We start from the raw sequence: 24,979 nt of genomic DNA on the forward strand, positions 1-24,979 counted from the left end.
AACTAAAACCAACTTATGTCATAAAAATTAAAATTTCATGAATGAGAATGTGTGTTTTCTAAAAATGTGGTTAAACTGTAAGGCGGACACAGGTGCATGGACTGGTGGCAACATGGCTGGCATGTTGTCCTGCTGTGCACCCACAGGGCCCTCTGATGTCCACGGGAGCTCAGTGTGTCAATGGGCCACACCAGCTGGGGACCCATAGTTTAACAGCATAAAGAGAACTCTTTTTTTTGATAATTTTTCTCTAAAAATGTTAGTTTCCCAAGTATACAGAAAAGCAAATATACTTTGAAATGAACATGGATAACTTCATTTCCAGAAAAATAGTAAATAAAATCTAATTAAATGTAAATAAGCTATAGCTTATTCATTTTGAAGTTATTAACTAATCAATCTGTTTTTTAAATAGAAATGGTAATGCTAACTTGGCTCAAAAATAAAAGTAAATTTGTACAAATATTGTAAGATTTACCCCAAATATATGTCTTTTTGGTAAAGACAGATTTCTGTCATTTCAAACATATGGGGAAATTAGTAAACTTAAAAATAATTTAATCTTTATACATGGGTACGTGAGGATGCACTTGGGAACTGAATGCTTCTGCATATTCAAACAAACCTCTGGAACAAGCCCTCTCCACTCCAGAGTAACGTCCGCACCCTCAGGAGCTCCCAAGGTGCTCTGAAAGCAGCCGCACACCGCTGAGTAAGTCGGGCTGTTCTCAGACCCTGCGATATGACTTCTGCCATATCTCACTTTCTGATTTACAATTTTGAAAGTTTAGCTAAATTTAAATCTGATTCCTGACTCAAAGTGTTGATTTAAAAATTTTAAAGTAACGTTGTGTGACTGTTTAAATATTTAGAAAGAAATATTTACAAGAATATTTAGAAGAAATAGTTATAAAACACTTCCAGTGTTATTACTTTTGTTTTTCATGCATTATTTTCATATTGTGGTGACTTAGCATTATAGTCTTTTTCTTTTCTTTTCTTTTTTTTTTGTGGGATTAAAGAACACTGAGAGGAAGATTAAAAGGACACATTCAACATACAAAACTGAACTAATATCAGATTTCTGAAACCTACTCCTATCTAGCACACTGGGCATATTTAAAAATCTTCAAATGATAAAACACCTAAAAAAACTGATGTAATCTCTGCAAAATGTGGTGAAAACAGCAAAAGTTTCCCAGTGGGGAGTCTTAAGGAGATTGTGCCGTCCATGGTCTCTGAGTGACGAGGAGGACAAAGTCACACTCCGTGCTAGCATCTGAGGAGCGGCTGCGACAGAGGCCTCGAACCCCAGGCCCGAGCAGGTGAGCAGGGAGGTGGCAGTGAACTGGGTGTGTGCTTCATTTCACTGCAGGTATGTTTGTGTGCAGGGTCCAGGAGATTTCATCATAAAGGCACAGATGTAATGCACAAAAAGGACTGAGATTGGTCGAAAAAGCACTCTGATTGCTTGAGCACATAATTAGGGAATATGCAACATGAAGAACACAAATAAAAATCACTTTTAGTGACTTTAAGCATTTGGTTGCATTTCTTACTTCAGTTAATATGTACTTTATTTCCTGCTTATACACTAAGACTTTAACTTAAAAAGTATAGTTAATATTATATCAATCCATTTTCAAGAGATTTTATGATATTCTCATTTACCCTTTCTTCGAACTGGAACGTTTCCCTTACTTAAGCTATGACATCAGATATGAACGTTCTTGTTAAGTACGTCCATGTGCCTGTGCGTGGGCGCACACACACACCCTTTCTTCTGGATGACACATTCAATTCATTCAGCTCCCTGTTTTCTGGTCCTATCTTCCAAGTGATCTTCCGTATCATCTTTTAATTACTATGTTATTTTTCCTTCTTCCACCTGTCCCTAGAAATTGTTCCAAAACTTTCAAGCTGCTATTAAAAAAGGGAACACTTGTAAAAAATTTGGCTCTATCTCTAATTAAAAGAAAATAATATTGACATTATTCTAAGCCCTTTGGAAGTGACTTTTGGATTCATGTCTCACAGGTTGCCCATTACAAGGTTTACAGAGTGTCATTTTACGCTGTCATTTACCCAAAAGAATGAACTGCCAGTCCTGGCACTCCCCGTGGACAAGGGAGCTGGTGCCCAGGCCCACCACTGAGATGATGGCAGGAATCTGTAGCTGTCAGACAGCTTCCCTGTGAACAGTGTGGGATATTTAACTGGAACTGAGGTGAATGAGGTGAGACAGCTTCAGGCTGAAAAGATTCCTTTGATAATTTATTAAGCATAACATGATCAGATCTTGCCTGCTCTTGTATCCTTTTTTTTTCAAGCTCAAAAATATAAATGTTAAGTATCTTAATTTGAACTGCAGAATTTATTTAGGTGAGTTCCTTCTAAGAAAACAAACCATATGCTCCCCTATGCCCCCAACCCCTAAAACAACTCCAAGGCATAATATTTTTGTTCTACTGATTAAATGAATGACTTCTCAGTTACAAAAGGGATGCCAAGATTTTCACATTTCAGTTAAAAAAAAAGCTTCTAAATTAAAGGTGAATTCTGCATTTTGGGAAAGATGCATGGGTTTTACTAGGTAATCCTCAAAAGAGCAGGCAGTAATTTTAAAACTCTTTATTTGGAGCCCTGGCTGGTGTGGCTCAGTGGGTTGAGCGCTGGCCTGTGTGCCCAAAGGTCTCAGGTTCGATTCCCAGTCAGAGCACATGCCTGAGTTGCGGGTCAGATCTCTGGTTGTGGGTGTGTGAGAGGCAACCAATTGGTGTTTCTCTCACACATCAGTGTTTCTTTCCCTCTCTTTCTCCCTCTCTTCCCCTCTCTCTAAAAAATAAACACAATATTAAAACAAACAAAAAATAACTAAAACTTAAAACTCTTTTGTTTGGAGTGTTAGTTCATGTTGCCAGTGGAGCAGTGCCATCAAAGTGGAGCTGACAGTGTGAGTTCCTAGCCCTGCCCACAAAACAGAGTACGTGAGGAGGAAGACAGTTAGCATCTGTACAGTACTTCATGGCCCTTAGCATATGGTCACACTTGATTCTCAACAATTTCATGAACTAGGTGAGGAATGAACTACAAGCTCTATTTTAGAGCTAAGAAAACAAAGATGAATAGAAAATTAGCAACATGTTGCCAAACTTTGTAAGTAGTAGAACCAGGGTTTCTGATTCTCAATTCAGTACTCTTCACCTTACATATAAAATGCATTAAACAGAGTATATTTAAAATGTAGAATATATTTAAATGTATATTTTCTACAATAAAAATGTAGAAAAAGAATTGAAATAGTACTAATAAACAACATTAAAATTGAGTAAGGCATTTTTTTTACAAATATGTAATACTAGTACTTGACAAAATACAGGTTTAACTGTGAAGCTAGGAGGTTGTAGCTGTAGACTAACTGGGATTTTGAACCATACTGCCAAGCAGGAGTGGTCAAGATTATTTTTTGATTCAAAAACAAGGATGACTAGAAACAGAATAGGATGAAAAGGAACAAACCCAGGAACAAGTGAAAAGGAGGACAGAGCTCTGTGGACAGCTGGACACGTGCATGAAAAGGAAGAAAGTGGGGAAATTGAGTTAGTGACAATGTGAATAGCTTGGAGGAAAGGACGAATTATTTGGCTGTGAGTGGAAAGAGGTAGGGAGGAACAGACTAGTGTGGGGGTGTTTGTCGGGGGAAAGTACACATGCTGCTGCTGACTAGAGGGAAAGTAACTGGAGCACTGGAGATGGACAGACACTAAAGGCACCACCACCCAGACAGCCTGGAAAGGGGGCAGTGCAGAAATGAGCTGCGTAGTAGCTCTTTTGAAGGTAGATGCAACTAATCATTTCTGGTGCATTGCTAAGTGGCATGTATATTACTTGGAGATAATTATTATGGAATGTACTTGAATTCTGCTTTGAAAAGTTTTTCCTTACTGTATTTTTTTCATCTTTTTAGTTACACTGACTTTCTTAAAAACAGAGACCTTATCTTGTTTATCTTTGGATTTTGAGAGCCCAGAATAATGCCTGGTGACACAGTTTACTGAGTGAAGAAAGTGCTGTCTAAGTATAAATCACTTGAGGGCAAAGATTATGTTTGTATTTAAAGAAGTCCTTTGAATCTCTCTACAGTGTGCAAGGCAGTGCCCAGTACACAAAAGTACACAATGGGTGATCAATTAATGCCTAAAGAATAAGCAATACCTCATTAGGCAAGAGAGTGTTATCAGCAGTAGGTACAGGGTAGTGGAAAACCTTGCCTGGGAATAGGAATGGGAAAATAAGCACAGAGGGAAGAGCAATAGACCTGATATAAAGGAAGATTAGAAGATGGTATTTAATTTGGTCTTATGGCACTATTTAAAATTTTTAAAGTACTTTATAAATTACCAAGTACTCTCTCATAGAATCCTGTTCACATCCATCTAATATACAAGGCTATGGGCTGTTAGCAGGAATTTTAGGAAGAAGGCCTTAAGCAATCTGGATGATCCCACTTCTGTGTGATGAAGAACCATCTTTAGTCACCAGACCCTGCTACTCAAATATCACAGAAATTTCACTGGTGACCACAAAGCACAGTTCAGCTAACACCAGTCCTTAGATACTGGAGGTAGCTGACATAATCACAGTCAGCTGACTTGTAAGGAGCTGCCCAGAGAAAGGCTCTAATGGAATTACACAGTCAATCTGATCTTGAAAATAGGCTTTTTGAAGGCTTACCTAATATTATGTCTCACAGAAGTAAGCTAGTCTCATTATAAATATTTATCTATTTTTTAAAAAAGAAAAAGACCTTCCTGATTGTTCCTAGACACAGACATCCAAAGTGTATGTAGAACCTTGAAGCCAAGCAATGTAGACTTAAGGTCAGAATGCCAATTAAACTCTCTCACTGTTCTCTTTTTCCTTTTAGCTTTAAGTCTTAATTTAAAAGGTTTTGTAGCTCAATGTTATTGTACTTCCTTTACCATCAGGAATTTCATATTATTATACATGAACATAAAGGAGAAAAATTTTTAAATGACATCCTTTAATGAATTTCTCTATTTATTGATATAAAGTAGACTTTTCAGAGAATTATTCTAGTGGTAGTTAATAATTAGTTCTTATCAACTATTCTAAATATATTTTTAACCCACAGAGAACTATTTTAAACTCATCATGACCTACAAAATATTTAGACACTCTTCTTCAAAAAATGTAAGCCATCTTAGCAAAGGATTAATTTTAGATACTCAAACTCTTGAAGAAAAATGCAGACACATGTTATTGGAAGGCTTACTTTCCTACTTGTATTAATATAATTTTCCCCTAATTATTTTCTTACTCTATTTGGGGGAACTAGAGTAGTGATTGAGGACATCTGCATTGCCTAATGAAGGCTTTAAAGAAAAATGAGATGTAGAAATTCAATGCCCTTACAGTCACTTTTTCAAATTTACTTCTCATGTTGCTCTAGATTTCTTTATTTTTAAAAGATTATCTAAACTAGGTCATTTTGTTTTATAAATATGTAACATCATAAAATGATTAAATTGGTTATTACTTGGGTATCCATTAATTGGGTATACTATATCTTGAAAGTGAACCTTAGCATGTTTAGAGACATTCGTAAAAGATTCATTTTTACCCTTTCCCCCAGATTATATACATTAGTATTTTAATCTTGTGGCTAATTATATCTGGCCTTCCACTTTGAAACTCTTGTTCAAGAACAAAATTCACAAAGTTACTCTAATAATCTTAATGAGAGTTCTATGTAGAATAAAATACAGACAAAAAAAAGCAACAGAGATGACACATTACTCACCTTGGAAATACTGTCCATATCTCCTGAGCCTGAAACAAAAATACAGAAAGAAAGTCTTTATTAGGTACTGATTTCATTTCTAAATTAAGTACTTCTTAATATAAATAATATAGATAAGTAATATATAAATATATAACATATATTTAATATAACTAATATTTAATATAAATAAATGCAGCATACTTGATGTATTTTCAGTGTACACCTCCTGAAATTTTAATCTTAAAAAACTTATTTTTACACTGCCATCAAATAAGTACCATTTGATGGTAAATGCGGGGAAGAGTTTTACCTCTCTAGTTTCCAATTATTTAGTTTTTTTAATGGCAGAATGAAGAAAACTATTGTTATCACAAATTCCTGGAAGTAAAATAATGGAGGGATTAATATATACTACACAATTCACAGTGATAAAATGTAGGTTTATGTGTGTGTGTGTTCAACTAGAGAGCAAGAGAGAGATCTCTAAATATATTTCTTAATATGATGCTTCTAAATCTGATAAAATATAAAATGGACATCTGCATCAATAGCAGACATTCTGAACCACATTTTAGTATAATAACCAAAAGCAAAGTATTTTTAATAATATCACATATTTGACAGCAATCAATACTCATGGCAATCCATCACAAGCAAACACGTCTTCAAGATACAATATTGTTTTATTTTGATGCTTGAGTAAAATGAACAACCAGTAGTAATTTCTCATTTAAAAATGGAATCATACTTTATGCCTACTGGTATAAAGAAACAATAACTACATCTTTGCCCCGATATCAACTTTGTTTTAAATTATTTTAACAATCTCCTGACACAGAAATATTATAATGTTTTAATAGTACAACATTCAGTCAATAGTCACAAATAAAGTTAGGGCTTATTAACATGATTAATCTATAAACAAGCAAACATAAAAAATTTTTCAATAACAAAGGTATGTGTCTAGTTATGAATATATAAACATGTACAATAAGGTTCATTATAGAAAGTAATAAGCCACATGTCAAGCATATGAAACTCTTTGCAAGTTTTATTTTTCAAGTTTTATTTTAGTGAATAATATAACTGAGAATCCTCTAGCTATGACCATAGGTCATCTTTTGTGAATAATTTTATAAATTAAAAGATTGGAAAGTGAATTATTTTGCAAGAAATTGGAAAATACAATTCTAGACTGGTGCTGTTCAGTGGAACTTTGTGTGATGATGGAAGTGTCCTCCTGTGCTCTCCATTCTGGCAGCCGTTAGCTGATGTGGCTCTGTGCACGTGGTATGTGTAGTGCAACTGAGGAACTGAACTCTACAGTTTATTTATTTTTAATTTTAAATTAAGTAGTCACACATGGCTAGTGGTTACCATAATTGGAAAGTGCAAAGTAAGAATTTGAAGTATAGGCAAAATAGGTATGGATCCTTAAAAGCAGAAAAATCTACCAATGTGTTGCAAATAGTTTCTTGATTGCTGAGGCTATGTAGCTTTTCAAAGTATCATAAAGTAGCATTTTCTGACCTTGGGTGGGGCTGTAAAGTCTGTGTATGATCTCAGTTACTTATGGGCATAGTTTCTCCATTTAAGTAAAAGATGGTCCATTTTCAAAGGAAAAAATTATCACAAACCTCCACCCCCTTTATGAATTCTTACATTAGTTTAAAATAATGTTACTTAAACATATAATAAATATTTTTTTGGTTTTGCATTTGGCCTGCCGATACATATTGTGGGTTCTGTGACCGAGTTGATGTGTACCATTTTTTCTCTGCTTCTCACTATTGTGAAACCTTGTGTTCACTTCGCAGGTATTTGGCTTCATTTGGCAAGAAGGCATCACTTACAAAGTATGTTTTCAACCATTAGTCCACACTACTTGAAATCTGCTTTATCACTGAACACAAAAAAATGTGGGCAGTGTTCTCTCGTAAGAGAATCATTCAGATTATCCAGAATATCATACCAATATTATTTTAAAAGAAGCAAACATTAAAATACAGAAAGTTGTTAAGAAATTCTTGCAAAAGAACTAAAGGTTCTCTGAGATGGTCTCTACAGACCTTTATTTTATTTTTTTTTTTGCCTTTTTTATTGTGGTTCAATTACAGTTGTCCCCATTGTTTCCCCATTGCTCTCCCCTGCCCTGCCCACCCCACCTCCCAAATTCAATCTCCCCACCATTGTCTTTGTCCAAGGGCCCTTTACACATGTTCCTTGACTTGACCCTTCCCCTTCTCCCTCTCCCTTTGCCCACCTTTCCCCTTCCCCTCTGGTCACTGTCAGTTTGTTCTTTATTTCCATCACTCTGGTTCTATTTTGCTAGGTTGTTTGTTTTGTTGATTAGGTTACACTTATAGGTGAGATCATATGGTGTTTGTCTTTCACTCTCTGGCTTATTTGACTTAGCATAATGCTCTCCAGACCTTTAAAAACAAAGAAACCAGTTCGGAGGATACTATAGTCTTGCAGGGGAGCTGTGCCTGTCCAAAACAGCAATGCCTCCTTTTATCATAAAACACCCAGACTTTGTTAGGTTAAACTAAACACCTGTGAATATGAGCCAGGTTAGAACAAAGTTCACATATCTGATTTTCAAATGATCTGCAGTCATCATAAATAACACACTATAGATTAAAGTAACAGGCTGAAATAAAAGGTGAAGCATTTCAAAATGAGTCACCGTATACAAAAGAACTTCGCAAATCATATTATCCACTGTGTAGAATTAAGGTTTTGTTTTTAATTTATTTCTAAACATCAAATTTAATATCCTTACCTAAAGAGCCATTCATGTGATGTGACTCCATCCCTCCTAATCCACCCATGGGTCCATCTGAACCAGGGCCCATTGGAAACTATTTTTAAAAAATGAAAAAAGAATAATATTAAAAACAACTATTTATACCAATGTTATAATACTTGTTTTTAACATTTTAGGGCAATTCCACAGCTTATTTTCATTTCCAAGTTATTGAGATGATTTTCCTAGATGTGTTGAGCCTTGTGGATTCCCTCACTGGACTGCCCTGCCTCTCTCCTTCCACGCTCTCCCTGGATCTTCAGATTAATCCTCATTCACAACCGAACTTTTCTTCCCCAGATATCCTCAACTAGAACGCAAATGCATTCCAGTGCAAATCATAATCATTCTCTTCTATGCTGTTGTGCTATTATAAACAAGAGGTAATTTTTACAAAGCTGCTAAAGATGGTTAATATCTTATTAGTAAGAATGATTTGACATTAACTTTTTTAGCAACCTATTTTTTGTTCACATGGATGTAAATAATTTAATCTCATAGGTTAAATATAGGGTGGGGCAAAAGTAGGTTTACAGTTGTGAGTATGCAAAACACAGAATTTACTCTTGTATTATTTATTAGTTATTGTAGTACTTTCCATATGAACAACTTTAAACCTACTTTTGCCCCACCCTGTACATTTAGCCCCTTGGGGACAGCTGAGTACAGCTAGTTCTTGGCAGTCTCACTGTCTCAGTTCAATGACAACCATTCTACAGCAGTTATAATGAGCATTTTAAAAAGCAGCGATATTATTTTATTTTATTTTTAAGAGAAATCTTACTTTAGAAGCCTGGGGCAAGCCCTGTGAACGGATGTGCTGTGGCAGATCAGGCGGCGGTGAGCTCAGGGCCCCCACCCACTCCGTCTTTGCCTCAACTCCCTGAAATGCTTTTGAGGAAACCCAGACCTGAGTTTGAAGATGTTTCCTAAAATTATCTTATGTTTGCAGTTAAGAAAAACTACTGAAAACACTTGCTTTTAAAACTTCCTGTCCAAAAGCATTTCTTCCATGTTGCATGAACCAGAATATTGCACGTAGTGTGTGCAGTGTGCATGTATGTGTGCATAGATCCGGCGGTGGTAGTTACTGATCATACAGACTTTGGGGGACAAACACTCCCCCTCAACAAACAACCTGTCTACTGTCAAGTCTGGGTGGAAATAAGATGGCTATGTGTCATCTACGATCATACAGATCACATGCTTATACATTGTCCCAAGAAATGTCAATTCTGTTTCCTAAAATTTTGTTGCCTAAAAGCACACGGACTGATTTTGAGTAAACAATTTGGAATATGTATGCCTTAAATGATAAGCAAAATAAATTAACTTTGAACTTATTGCTGTTATTCAGTTTTTGTCAAAAGCATAGATCTGGGTGGAGAAACTGGTGCTGGTGAGGCCAACAGTCTGTGAACTTCGTCTGCTCTTTTTATCTGGTCCCCGAGGTGGTTTAAAAGACACGAAGACGAAAGGTGTGTATGTTTGACCTAGCCCTCGGCAGGTACTTGCTTTTACTAGCTCTGGCTGAGATGAATAACATTTGAAAAAGTGATATGTTCACCTGCTTTTCTTGGATCTCGTATGTTCGTAGGGAGTTAGAGAACCAGAGTGGAACACACTTGGATGCGGTCAGCTTAGCTGCCCCCAGAAATGTCTGCAGTACCATGTGCTCTTGGCTTCTTCCTTTGCTCCCTCCCTTTTAAATATCAAGTTTTCAGATACAAAATCGCAGTATAAAGATCTTTCCTATTTTTTTTTTGCTGAATTTCTAAAATAAACATTGTTCTTTATCATATTCAGTGTTAAGATCTCTGTGAAAACACCTTTTAGACATAATTGATAGGAAATTGTTTAATTTCCTGAAAAACAATTTACTTGATTATATAAAGAGAACAGTGACAGCTGAAGCAGTGCTTAACAGAGCACAGTTCAACCTCAGTTCTCGAACATTTCAGTTCTCAGCCAAGCTGCTTATTGGCGAAAATGTGTCGGTTGTCTAGTAAAACTCTGGGTCTCCATTCTCTGCCCAACGCCCCTTTCATGCTGATACCTGCAGGATCAGTCATGCGTCTTCAGGTGACAAACACAGGAGACTCAGTTTTTGAACAAATCGCTTCTCAAACAATTTTCTGGAATGAATTTAGTTTGAGAACTGAGGTTCCACCATAATATACAAGTCACAAATGTGAACTTAAACCAGTAAATTTAGATTTTCTAGCAGCCATGTTTAAAAAGTAAAAAGTAACAGGTGAAGTTAATTTTAATAATGTATTTTATTCACCCTCTATATCAAAAGTATCATTTCCACATATAGTCAATAAAAGCATTTTAATGAGATATTGTATATTGTTTATTCATACTAATTACTCAAAATCCAGTGTGTATTTTATACTTACAGCACATCTCAATTTGGGTTAGCTGTATTTCAAATACCATACCGTATCAGACAGATTTAAAGTTTCCCTTTCTTGTCTTCACTTCTAGGAAGCTCAATTATAATAATTATTTCATGCTCAGTCTTTAGTGTATTTATAAAAATTCTTTTATGTTTTCTGATTTTTCTTTAATTTGAACATACATATATATATATATATATATATATATCTGTGTAGTAACTACATTCTGCTATAAATATTTTTTGTTAATATACAGGTCTTGTATAATGGGTAAATAAAATATTTTCCTGAAAGCTGTGAGCTTTAGTAGAAAAATCACAGCCATATGCTTTATTAAAACTCCCAAATTCTTTCAGCAGGACTGCCTCTATTCCTTCCACACTTAAGCTCCAGATTCCAAAATTGAAAGAAAAGCAAGCATATTCAACTTCCTCATTTATTATCAAGTTTGTCAGGATAAAAAAAAACAACAGTAGCACAAGGAAGAAATTAGTGACAGTAAAATGAGGTAACAAACAATTATATGTTACCTGTCATTTTAAAATAGTATTATTAACTATTTGAGATAAAATAAGACTACACACCAACATTTTATAATTAATTATATTCACTTTCACATTTAAATTTTATCAATATGAATCTTTTGTTATATATATGTTTTTTCAACCCAGAACATAAAAAGAATTTGATTTTTGTGAGATCCAATAAGCACCTGGATATAAAATATAAAGCTTAAAGAGGATCTAAGAAATGGAATGCACTAAGAGTTTGTCTTCAAATACATTGTAAAAATTTTTTAAAATTCATATTTACATTAGGCCTGTTAGGTCCAGGAGGTACTGCATTCATTAAAGTGTACATGTTGTCTCCCGAGTTGGTTGAATCTGAAACAAAATATCACTTAATTAATATTGTTCTTTATAATCTATACCCAAGTCATCACAGAGTAATAACTGGAGATGATCTGGACACCTGTATGTATTAACAGCTGCAGCACTTGCACTAACCATTGCTAACATTCAGAAATAAATGAATACCTTGAAGTCATCTTCTGACTCAGAAGCACTATCCCAAGGCTGTAAATTAGGACTATTTATCTAATATGTTAGGAGTAGTCATTTGCATAATTCAGGTAAAAAGAAATTACCTTTAAAAAATCTAAAAAAGATAAAGTTTTTTTAAAGTGATAGACATTTTTTGACTTTTCTAAGCAATTTATATATATATGTATAACAAAAACCTTTTAAAGTAAGATTCAATAACTTTTTAGTTTTCATTGTTTCCTTAGGCTTCTTCACATAAATTTAAAATATTATTTTAGCTAATAATTAGTAAAAGATGGTGAAATATCCTGGCTTAATTCCAACAGAGAGTAGATGAAAACTATAAAATTGGACTGACAATCCCCTTCAAAAAATATATTTAATTTTTTTTTAGAGAGAGAGGGAGGGAGGGAGAAAGAGAGGAAGAGAAACATCAGTGTGTGGTTGCCTCTCACATGGGCCCCACTGGGGACCTGGCCTGAAACCTAGGCATGTGTCCTGACTGGGAATCGAACTGGCAACCCCTCAGTTCGCAGCCTGCACTCAATCCACTGAGCCACATCAGCCAGGGCAACAATTCTCTTAATCGAAGTAAAAGCTAGCTTCTTGCAGTATAGTTTTTGATAAAATTTTCTCCTCATTTTATTCTTGGTTCATTATAATAAAAATAACTGTAGTGTATATTGATATATATAAAACATTCTATAGCATTTTTTAAAATTTACATTTTGTGTCTATTAGCTAACTTTAAGTTTACAAATACGTGTTTTTATCATGTGTAACCTAAAGTAAAAAGATAAGTATTTTACATCTGGGATATACTAACTATTAAATAAGTTTTTCCATTTTTCTGTAATTACACAGTTTTCTTAAATACAATATAGTAGGTTTTTCTATTTTTAAAAAGATGTATTTCAAATTTTTTATATGGATTCAGGCAGAACATAAAAATCAGTTGCTTCCTCATGGCAATAACCACAGAGTTAGTTGGAAATGAGCAATGATTTTTCCTCTTATTTTATGATTACTTATTAGACATTAATAAGTTTATTATTTTAGTGTATACCCCTTAGACTCTAGGTTAGATGTCATGCATCAGTAGTCTGTAGACAGTAATCCATAAATCTAAATATTATTTTTCACTTATAGATTAATACATCATACCAGTGACTTTCAACTTTTTTCATTTCATGGTAGACATAAACTAATTACTAAAATTCTGCAGCACAGCAAAAAATGTTATATTTTTGCTGATCTGACAAAAATAGGTATAATTTTGATTCATTCACTCTGATTCATTGGCTGTTGTCATTTTTTTATTTGACAGTTTACAGGAAAAGAGGTCAGTGCCCCTAACTGAACAGTCAGGTGCTGCGTGTTTTAAAAGTTCCTGTGGTGCGCCGATTGGAAAGCACTGCCTCACACTGTTGAACAGCTGTAAGGCCCCTTATTTCTGTGGCCTTAACTGTTTTTACGTCCTGAGGTGGCCACACTCCTGCCAACCTGTTAAGGGTTGCTCCTGCTTGCTCTCCCCTGCACAGGATCGACCTTTCCATGTGTGTGTTTGCTCTTCCCTCCTCCAAGTGTCTGCTACCCGCTCTCCACCTACCAGATTCTACTCACTATTCAAGACACATTGGAAATGTTATCGGTTTTTTTTTTCTGATACTTCCAAGTTCATGAATTCTACTTTGCATTACAGTTAATATTTTGTTTTATTCTTCTCTTGCTTCCAACTAGGTTACACTAAATTTTAGGGAAGGAAAGGGAACATATCTAACACACATTGTGTAGGTCAGACAATAAATATCTGTTAGTTTAATGGAATAAATTCTATACCATAAAGACTCATCTCTCAGAAAATCTTGGATTGGCTTTTTAACATAGGAAAACTTCAAATGATTTTTCACTTTCATTAACTTTAGTAATTTTACTTACTAATTCTAGTAATTAATTTGAAAGGAAAATGGGCTGTATATTTTAAATATGCAGAAAGAAAAGGAAATTTACTGTTTTTAAGATCAATCAAAATATAATTTCATCTAAAAAAGTAATAAGGGGAATAAAGTTGGTATTATCTAGAAAATACCTGATTCCTTTTTGCAGATGGAAAAACTTTATAATAAAGCAGCTCTCCGGACACCTATCTTTTTTGAGGGGCTGGTTTCATGTTAGAAGAATGACTGACAAAGAATGAATACATAAAGAATATGCAAAAAAGACAGAAAGATATACTGGTGGCAATTTCTGGCTTGAAAGGAAGTGACTGAATTACATATCGCCTGCAAAGTTGTGTTTCTCAAAAAAAACTTTCTTTTAGTATTGTAGTGAAGTGTTTATTAATCACAAGCCACCTTCATAAATACCTTCAGCAAAGAGAAATGCAAATGTGGGCAAGATGTTCAATTCATGTAATTATATCTTCAATGAATTTTGTTTCGCTTCAATAAAGATGCTCTGAGGACAGAGATCTATGAAATATTTATGATATATTTCAAAGAGTTAGGGAAGCAAAGTAAAATTTACATTAATTCTTAAATTTATGCCTTTTCTAAATTAGAAAGATTCAAAACTTAAACATCATGATTTATTGGTATAATTAATGATATTTAATTTCAAGCTTCCATATATCTTAGACTTAAACAAACCAGTTAAAAACATGAGTTTAACAGTGTAACATTATTAAATTTTTTTCTAAATATAAAATTTCCCATCTATTTCATTACCCAGAGGTTAATCACTGATAAAGTTTTAGCTTATTTTATTGTTTTAGTCAATATTTAAAATATTGAATACAATTGTGCTCATGTATTGAATTATGAATATTTATTCTCCATGTAATTAAACATTCTTTCATAATAATTTAAATGTTTACATTATATTGTATAAATATTAATTTGCTCCACTACAATTACATTTGGTATGAAGGTTGTGTCTGCTGTCTCACTACTGACTATAACGAATGAGCACTTCTCTACGTAAATCTTAGACTGTACCCCAACCATTTCCAGTAGTAGGGTTATAGTCAAGTGGTAGAGACTTTTCATGGCTCTTGATACACGCTGCCAGAGCACTTCGTACAAGAGCTGTGCCAATGTAAACGGCTACCACTGGGGTCCTCAAGACACCACACACTTAAATGGTTTGTATTAAAGTCTCAACAAGAAAGGATAGAGCTATTTAAAATAGTTGTATTAAATGACTACTAAATACTGAGGTATTTTAATTTAGAAAATTAAAAACTTTTTTCCATACTACATAGTGGATCTATTAGCTAACTAATAAATACCTATAGATGTGTAGGGTAAATAATATTGTAGGCACATCTACATCAATCTTACTAAGACGACAGATTGCTGAGTCTGATTTGTTATATTAAACCAAATGGATCCATGCATTTTATGTGTTACTTATGCACAATTTTTCTAAATTGTGAGATTTGGATCTTTTCGCAGTCTCGGGGAATCTTTTGGTCAAATAAATTATTGGGAAATTCAAAGAGATCAACACAATTTGGATCCTGACTATATGTTATCTGCATAAAATTTTAGCAGAAATTTTCTAAATGCTTAAAGTAACTGGATAGTAGTTATTTAAGAACACCATTTCTTCCTACTTGCTGCCTCTGCTCGCTGCATCCATCAATGAGACAATGAATACGATGAACTTTCAGAACAATTTCTCAATTTTGTGATTTTATTCTAAAAATGAAGTGTCAATGTGGCCAGTTAGAGTACAATACCTGCTGGACTGGGCATGATGGGTGTTCCTGGAGGCCCTCCACCTCCTGGAGGACCCTAAAGAAGAACACAGAATTTCAGTAAAAATTAGGCATTTCACTAAACAATATAAGGGGGGAAAAGTTAGACATGTTTATAATAATCCAATTTGAAAATAAGAGGAAATTTATTTTCTCCATAATGTATGTTCTTTGAATGCACAATCATTTCAATCTTATGTTAAAAATAATTTAGCTTAAATATGTTGAGATGGTTTTGACAAGTCCTCCCAAACAATGAGCCTGTAACACTGATTTATTACTCATGACTTAATCTCGCAGGTATAATGAGGTTGAGAAGAAGCTATTTAGTAAGGTCTTACAAGTCCATAAGAGAGAAATTAATTCATATGTATTTGAGATTTACTTTATTGTAATTTTCTTTCCTTTTGTATCAGTGGATTCAACAGAAAACTAAAAACCAAAAGATATTTAAATGTTTACAGAATACATGGATTCTATTTCTTTCTTCTTTCAGTACCAGTTGCAAAACCTCTGGAGCATTGTACCTTCATCCATCCCATCCATTAGCAATGAGGGGCAACGTTGACTAATGCTGCGGGTTACTAAGGCTGAAGCTACACAATCAGCCTGAAATGGAGATTAGGTAATTCTAAAATTATTCAGTAATCTTAGAAAACCAAAATGAATAATTCAGGTGATGGGTTTTAGAACTTCTCAGATGTACAGTGATAGAAATAACTATTATGGGGCTAAAGTTTCACTTCATTCTGAGTTTGTAAGCACAGTTGACTTCATTATGTCGACCTCATAGATGTTCATTCAAATAAACATCTACAATTTCATAAAACTATATATCAGGCTTAGTCTTAAGTGACTTTAAGGAAAAATAGGTTTTACCCAAATTTTCTTATTTTCATTTTTGTTTCCTAGAAAATGTGAAAAAAATGAGACTTTCTTAGTGTGTATAACTTAAGGAAACATTGAACATTAAGTTCACAGGTCCAAAGCAGTGTATGCCTTTCACTATGTTCATGAAACACTGCTTTCATGGAGGGTAAAGTGCCCATTGATATTCATAAGTATTTCTTTTTTCCTATTCCGGTTAGCTACCACCTCTGAAAATTTTGTCAGAAAAGATTTTCCTTTTTACCATTTTATCCTTGCTTTTCTGTTAGGTATTTCTGCTTAAATATAGGTGAGGCAAAGGTAGGTTTACAATTGGAAAACTACCATATGGAAAATAATACAATAATTAATAAATAATAATATAAGAATAAACTCTGTGTTTCACAAACTCACAACCATAAAACCTGCTTTTGTTACACTCTATATTATAACAAATTGTGTTCCATGATGGCTTTGAGAGGCAGCAAGGATTATAATGTAATGATGTGTAAAAGGTCATTTGCAAACTCATGGAAAATCTGCTAATATGACTTCAGGAACATATAAATTATCGAAAAAATTTAACATGTACTAAGTAATAATAAGAATAAAAATAAGTGTTTTCAATTTCTAAGAATAAAAGTATAACTAAAAAAGAAATACCCTCTCATTACTAGTCATTATCCTGCTATCTGATTCTCTCTGCGACTGGGAGAGTTTAATGTCTTCTTAGACGCTGTGTGGCGAGTGGAAAAGTAGGGTGTAGATTATTCTCCCGAAGAACTGCAAATTCAGGCATATTGTTGTGTAACTGGGGATGGTTTTCTTCATGACTGGACAGAGTGCATTGTATTGGTTTACAGAAACACACGCTAAAGTAAGACACAGTACTCCCGGCACTCTTAGCCAGATTGGTAAGTGTCTCACTAATGAACATCAACATATGTACTGTGGTTGGCAGACGAAACAACTCAATACAAATCAGATATTCACTTCTTGGCCAATACACAGGGGTTCTTCTTAACATCTGGACAACTATTTCAATGCCCAAATAAAATGTAACATCAATTCTTATGAGCAAAGAAACCCAAATGTACTTACTACATAATTCCCAGGAGATGCTGAGGAGTATGGTATCTGGAACATTAACAGGACAAAAAAATTTTTTAAATTTGTGTGGCAGTACAGAAAATGACTAAAATGAATCTTTCTAACTTTTATCAATTTTTAAAATGTATCACAAAGGATAGTAAAGAATAAAGGCATTTTTATCTATGTGCTAGAAAACTGAAAAAATGCAATATTATATTGAATTTACAAAAAGAGAAGACTTTAGTCAAGAGGAATTTAGACAGAATTACAGCTAGCTTTAAGTTATATTGGTTTCAGGTCAGTTGTACTCACTGCTCGATACTAATGGCACTTACCCTGTAATAACAAAGATAGATATTCGTGCAGCTCAAAACCAGAAACCAGAGTTTTTCAAATTAGTAGCCTTAAGAGATGCAATTTCTAATTTATGTGCATTCTGAGATACTTTATTTTTTTTAAAGACAGGTATCAGAGGACTACATTCATTCAATACTTGATATATAGACCTCATCTTTTCTCCTTTCCTTTCTAATTAACTACTAGAAAATGATATAATAAATTCAAATGATTTTGTTAATATAATTGTCCGAAGACTGCTAATTCTGGGCAACAAATTCCCTCTTTCCTTTCAAATCAAGCTCTTAACCAAGTTCTTTTCTAGAGACTAGAACACATTAATACAACATTGTTATGACAGTTTTAAAAATAAAAACTGGAAAACAGGTATAAAAATAAGCCCCTTTGAGTGTCGGTATTTAACTTAAATACAAATATTTTCTTCCTTCACACAAGCTGACTTGCTCACCTGAAGATTCTGAACATCCAGAAGAGATACTTTTGCCATATTCTAAAAAAAGCCAATAAAGCCGATAAATTTCTATCTTCTTGCAGTCCAGAGAGCCAGGGCCAGAACAGGACATTCAGAGCAGTGAGAAGATTACAGTGCCTGTACCTGTAACTCTCCTTCCCCCCAACACCTTCCATGTAATTAAACATGAAAACGATATGCAACCATAAAGTAAACAGAAGGAAGTATAACAAAGCTATGGTTTTCCATGGGTAAATAAGTCTTTGATTAGGGAAATCTTTAATACTGTAATTTGAAAATTCTCTCCTCATTGATTGGTGATCTTGATTTGGCTTCAGCACGGAGCACACATGTCTGAGCCCTGGAGTGGTGTGCCTGTGGGTAGCTTGGCACTGCAGATGGCCATTCCCAGAGTGCCCTGCGATCCCAGTGATGAAGATGACTTCCACTGTGAGTGCTGGTCAGTAAATATTTACTCAACTTGGTGAATGAAGACAACTTTGCTCTCTTGGGCCCCTTGGAGTTCATGATCTAACATCCATCCTGGGCTTTGTATTATTTTAAACTTGTGCATCTGCCCTTTCCAAATGATCAATTTATCCATTGGATCCAATATTTATCTCCTTATAACTGGCTCCTGTTCCTCCGCCTCTCTCTATTGTCTACCATCATTCCTAAGCAACTTTAAAATTTACTCTAACCAACCACCACCCTTTACACCTTTGGAATTCTATACTTCACTGCCTTCCTTACTTTACAATACACTTTTTTCTCTTCCTTTTATGAGTATGACCACATCCTGAACTCTTTACACAAAGATCTAAATAATCCCCTTGCCTGATATTCTTCTTATTCCTCATGATGTTCACAAAAAATCACTGTATTTCAAGCAAAATCTTATCCATCACAATTCCTCCATGTTTACTAAGTCCATTTTTCCCTGTTTCCTACTAAATTACCTCTGCTCCTTTCCCATGCCACTGACAGCATTCTATTTCTTTCGCCAATATCTTAAATTCATTATCCTAGAGCCTACTCTGTTAACTTCCACCTTGTTGATCACTCTCTAGCTACCTTTTCTGTTTTATAGTAGGGATTTCCTGTAGAGAAACACAAAACAAGCTTGAGAAGGTCCAACATATAATCATGTTATCCAGCTTCAACCTACTATTCACGAATATGTGGCAGCATTTTGGCTCAACCCTTAGGGAAGCCCTGAAGCATCCCGCAGTGTGCCTGTAAATCCTGCAAACTCATGAGAGGAAAAGGCCCACTTCGTACACAATTTCTGTGGTGTAAATATTCCCTCATAGCAGATTACAAAGTGCTAATGATTTAACAATCAGTTCGCAAAATTCCCGAACATTTAACAATTGACTTTTGTGAGTGCACTCTCATGATGACTATACCATCCTGAGTTCATATCTTGCCCTTCTATCATACATTAAAGGCATCAAATTCTTGCTCTGTTTTCATTACCTCCATACTTTGTTATTTATAGGTTTAAATTGTTATCCATTTATCTCAGGTAGAAAAAAGTACCTGTTTGTTTCCAAAGCTAGCCCCTCCCAATCATCTTGTTTGTCCTAAGTCCTTACTCCTTTTATGTTTTTAATTTCTCCCTCTCCACAACTCCTTCAAATATAGTTAAATATAATAAACTTTTAAAAATACTTTAAAAAATTTATCTCATCTAGTCCAACTTCCTTCCATTTTTGCCCTGTAAAAGCTTTTTAATCTTGGCTCATAGTCACTGTTTCTACTTAATATTCCTTGATGCTCTCATTAAAAGGAGCACTCCTACCCTTGTACCCTAATGAACCTGCATTCTTGAAGGTTAATAATTAATAATAATAACATAAATAAGTATTTTAATTTCTAAGAATGAAAACAAAACTAAAAAATCCCCCCTAGTATAAGAGACATAAAATATGACAATGTAGGGAGAAGTATTATGTGGGTATAGAAGACATATTTGAACTGGGCAGCTGAGACTTACAGACAGTGAATGGATAACCACCAGAAAGACAAAGAACAGTACTATAGGAAGGGAAGGAGGAAGAGAGGGAAGAAAAGAAAGGAAAGGAAATAGTTTATTAAGGAAATGATTATGTGATTTTATACAGCTGCTGCAGTGTGGGACTTTTAGGGGCTGTAATAAGTGTTGAGGTTTAGGGTAGACTGTGAATGAATTTAAGCTGTAGGAAATAAGGGGATCAGGTTTTAGAGAGACAAGTTGAATTTTATGTTTCAGTAAGACAGATAACTCTAGAGGCATCACAGAATATGAATACATGTTAGGAGATTATTGTAAAAAGTCTAGATAAGAGATGATAAAGAGGGTTTTATACAATGTCGATTAAGATAAGTAGGAGGAGGAGAATTTGAGAGACTTTTGGCAAATGTGCTAGGCAGGGCTTGGTGACAAACTGGGTGAGGCAGATGAGGAAAGGAAAAAATTATGGTGATTCCTAGGTTCCCAATTTAGTGAGGGGTAGATGATGGTGCTACTGATTTATAAACAGGGAATTCCAGAATACAGACAAGACTGAAGAAATGTCTGGCATGTTGAATTTGAAGGCACTAGCAGACACTGAGGCAGATGTGATCAGCAGGTATTTAGAGATATAGGTCTAGAGCTCATCAGAAATGAGGACTAGCGCTACAACTTCAATTGAATAACTATCCGTTTTGTGTTGGGCACAGTACTTGATCTAGGATTCAGTTAGATATTTTGATATTTTAAATCACATAAAAATGTTAAAATGAAAAAAAAACTCAGAGTTGAAATTAGAAAGCATTACCAAATGAGAAAGGGTGAATGTGGCTAAAGGAAAATCAGGAGAAAATATCTCACAAAAGTTAAGCAAGTTAGACTTTTACGTAGCAGGGAGTGTGTGCAGCTTGGCAAGTCTACACTGGGCTTGTCCTCGAGTCCTGCCAGGCTCAAGTCTTTCAGCTTTTCTGAGACACATATAAGGATACAGTATGCAGTGAAATAAGTTAATACAATCATAAAAATAAAGAAAGGTTTCTAAAATGAAAAATAAACTAACATATTTAAAACAAAACCAAAGTGTCAAATATTTCAGAAGACAGGTGTGATTGAAAACAGTAAAAAAGTCATTGTGTTTGGTTGGCAAATAGGTCACAAGTAACCTTTAGAATAGGACTTTCATGGGAATTGAAACTGTTGAGAAGTCAATTCAATAAATATTTATCACCTGCTGTGTTTCAGGCACTGTACTACATACAGTAATGAAAAAGACAGAAAGGCCAAGGAATTCACTGTCCAGTAGAATGGTGGTGAGAAAGTGGACATATAAGAGACAAGGCATGGTGTTCTGAGACTGAGGAAAGGTAGAGAGCAGTTTTCTGTCAGCTACTCCTTCCCAACTCTAGAGGATCGGAAGACTAGGGGTTTAAAAATGTCTTGGGATTTTGTTCATTGGTGTGTTGTTAGAGGAACATTCTAGTCAATGGAAAGAAATAGACTGGAGATTCCTTTGGAAGAATCAATGAGCAAGATATAAAGAGAATACATAAAAGGGTTAGCATTGAAAAAAACATTTCTTTTTCTGAGACAAGAAAAAAGAAAGATGACTAAAGGTCTGATAATATTGGAGGTGAAGGGTAGAATCTAAAGAAATTTGAGTCTCATGGTCTTATTTTTTTCTCTGTAAAATACAAGACAATTTTAGCTGATAGGGAAGGGGCCAAGGATAAGGAGAGCAGAAAAGGTAACTGAGTTAAGAAAGAATAAAAAAATTGCTGATCAACCATCATGAGGACTCAGCAGAAGCTGAATGTTATAGATTTAAATGATCACATGATGTGTAAAGTCCAGTTACAGAAATATGCATTAGGCATAGTGGAAAAACTGAAGATGTGTTGTATAAATAATTCAAATGTAACATTCCAAAACCAAAGCTCACTGTCTGCCCTCGAAGCCTCCATCTTCTACTGTATTTCTACTCAGCCTGTGTTATTCTTAGTCTCCCTGATACTGGATGCAAACATTTGAAGCCACTTTCAACCTCTTCCTTCTCTTTGTCCCCAAATCCAACAGGCCACCAAGTATTTTTGATTCCATTTGTGAAACGTATCTGCACCTTTCCTTTTGTCACCACTCTGCCGCAGGCTCTGATAATGTTTTATAAGGTCTATTACCATAATCTCCTAATTTTGTTTCCTTATTGGATCTATTTTATATACCATCTTTTTAAGACACACCTTCCTTCCACATAGATGATAAATTACAGATTTATCAAACATTCAAAGCCCTATATACATTTACTTTTTTCAGTTTTTATTACCCTTTATGCAATAATCACAAGCAATTCCTAATCTATCCTTCCTAATACCCTAATAATTATTCCTCAAACACTTCTTGCATTTCTCCTCTATATTTGTCCAAGCTTTTCCCCAACTCCAGTGTCCAGGTTCTCCCTAATGTAATTAATCTCTTTCCTCCATGCCTCCCATACTCAATACAAAATATCCATTAATATGCAATGAATGAGCCCTGGCTGGGCACAATGGATTGAGTGCCAGCCTGAGAACCAAAGGGTCGCCGGTTTGATTCCCAGTCAGGGCATATGCTTGGGTTGTGGGTTGGGTCCCCAGTTGGGGGTGCATGAGAGGCAACCACACATCGATGTTTTTCTCCCTCTCCTTCTTCCTCTCTTCCCCTCTATTAATACATACATATATACATACACACATACATGCATAAATACATACATAAATAAAATCTTTAAATAAACATGTTGTGAATGTTCAAAAAATATGCAATGAAAGAGTAACTAGATTTTTTTTTAATGATTAGTAAGATTTACCTATGTAGCTTTCTTCAATTCAGATGTTTAATACTTTATAAGCAGTGGTTTACTAGAAGTCAGGGAGGGCAAGTTCAAGACATTATCAGTGTCACTATATAGTTGAAAATATTGTATTATTTTTTAGTTTTTTTTTTCTAAAGGAGCATCGATATGCACAGAGCAGAACCTATCTGGAGTAAGGTATGTGTAGTCACTCAGGCTTAATCACTGTAATAGAAGTTCACTTTTCTCCCTTAAAGGAGCTTCCTTTTTCTTTTATGTCAAGCTGGTGAGCTGACTACTGCAATGCTACGTTGAACATTTGTTGTTGTGTTTATCCCTTCTGCTAACAATTCCTTGAAGTTTCTTTGGTGAACCATATTTCCTTTCTTTTTCCATGTTGTTTAAATGGGGCTCAGAAAGTGGTCACATGACCTTAGTTTGGCTGATACATCATTGCACACTCTGGTCACAGCTAGTTTATGAATGAGCATATGATCAAGCTAAGCAAATCCAGTTCAGCTAGTTATTCCCACTACCTGCACTTAACTGATAGAGAGTCATGCTCTTTGGGCTCAGCTGGGAGCTTTGAGGATATAAATCGGGAGCTTCATGCAGACTTCTTGCCATGACAAGGGGAACAAAGGTAAGCAAGAATAGAGACTGGGTCTTGATGACATTATTTGAATCCTTGGAAGCAAGTATGCCCAAAAGCAAATTTATAACTGGACTTTTCAGATACATGATCCAGTAATATTGAACCCAGATTAAATATTTTTCTGTACCTTCTAATTACAAGTGCTTCCAAAGATAATTAGTATATATTCAATAAAAGTGCTTGCTACATAATGATTAGAATTTGCTGTATAGCTAGACTCAAGTACATGTAGTAACTTGTAAAAAAGATAGAAAAGGAAAATTAACTTGTGAGTTGTGAATAAACTTCCAAATAAGATGGGGCCAATACTAGAATGCTCAGATTAAAGAAAGTTAAAATTCAAAATCATAATTTTATTTCAAATTAAAAACAAGAATTTTCCTTAAAATCTTTCTCATACTGCCAATGTAAAGGGGTGCCAAAACATTTTTGATCAAAACACTTTTATAAGAGAAAACTCTGGATAAAGATTAAGTAAATAAATACATTGTGGATAATGGTGGGCAGAGTACTCACCTTCAGAGAAATCACAAACTTAGAAGTAGAAAATCTAGAATAAACTCTGCTGTGCTGGATTGAAAATGAAACATTGGTGTGCACTCACAGTTTTAACATACATGTATAGATAGATACAGAAGGATACAGTTGTGTGTGGGTGTGCATATATACATACATCTGTATCCTAGTTGTGTTGGCTGAGAAGGTATAGAAGCAAACATTAGTCTGATGGATTCTAAATACCACTCTCCACTAAAATAAACCAGGGCTCCTTAAACATATGGCTGTTTTCAGGGCTAAGGCTAGGAAAATTTAAGATGCTCAAAGGATAAAGGAGACATATCAAACGTACAAGTGATCTAGCTTGAAGAGGTTCCTACTGAGAAAATCTGGAATAATTTTAGGATCAAAAAACC

General features: G+C 34.7%; 1 protein-coding gene across 7 annotated transcripts in view; it reads right to left on the reverse strand.

Annotated features, from left to right (window-relative positions):
* Positions 1-24,979, reverse strand: part of SSBP2 (single stranded DNA binding protein 2) — a 251,897-nt gene that overhangs the window by 13,555 nt on the left and 213,363 nt on the right. For all 7 annotated transcript variants that reach the window (XM_028508444.2, XM_028508482.2, XM_028508452.2 and 4 more), the window contains 5 exons: positions 17,789-17,824; positions 15,803-15,857; positions 11,831-11,901; positions 8,592-8,670; positions 5,825-5,853 (listed from right to left, as the gene is read on the reverse strand). In XM_028508444.2, coding sequence (XP_028364245.1) covers positions 5,825-5,853; positions 8,592-8,670; positions 11,831-11,901; positions 15,803-15,857; positions 17,789-17,824 — 270 coding nt within the window. The remainder of the gene's footprint in view (positions 1-5,824; positions 5,854-8,591; positions 8,671-11,830; positions 11,902-15,802; positions 15,858-17,788; positions 17,825-24,979) is intronic.

Source organism: Phyllostomus discolor, chromosome 3 (assembly GCF_004126475.2).
Source record: "Phyllostomus discolor isolate MPI-MPIP mPhyDis1 chromosome 3, mPhyDis1.pri.v3, whole genome shotgun sequence".
Classification (NCBI taxonomy): domain Eukaryota; kingdom Metazoa; phylum Chordata; class Mammalia; order Chiroptera; family Phyllostomidae; genus Phyllostomus; species Phyllostomus discolor.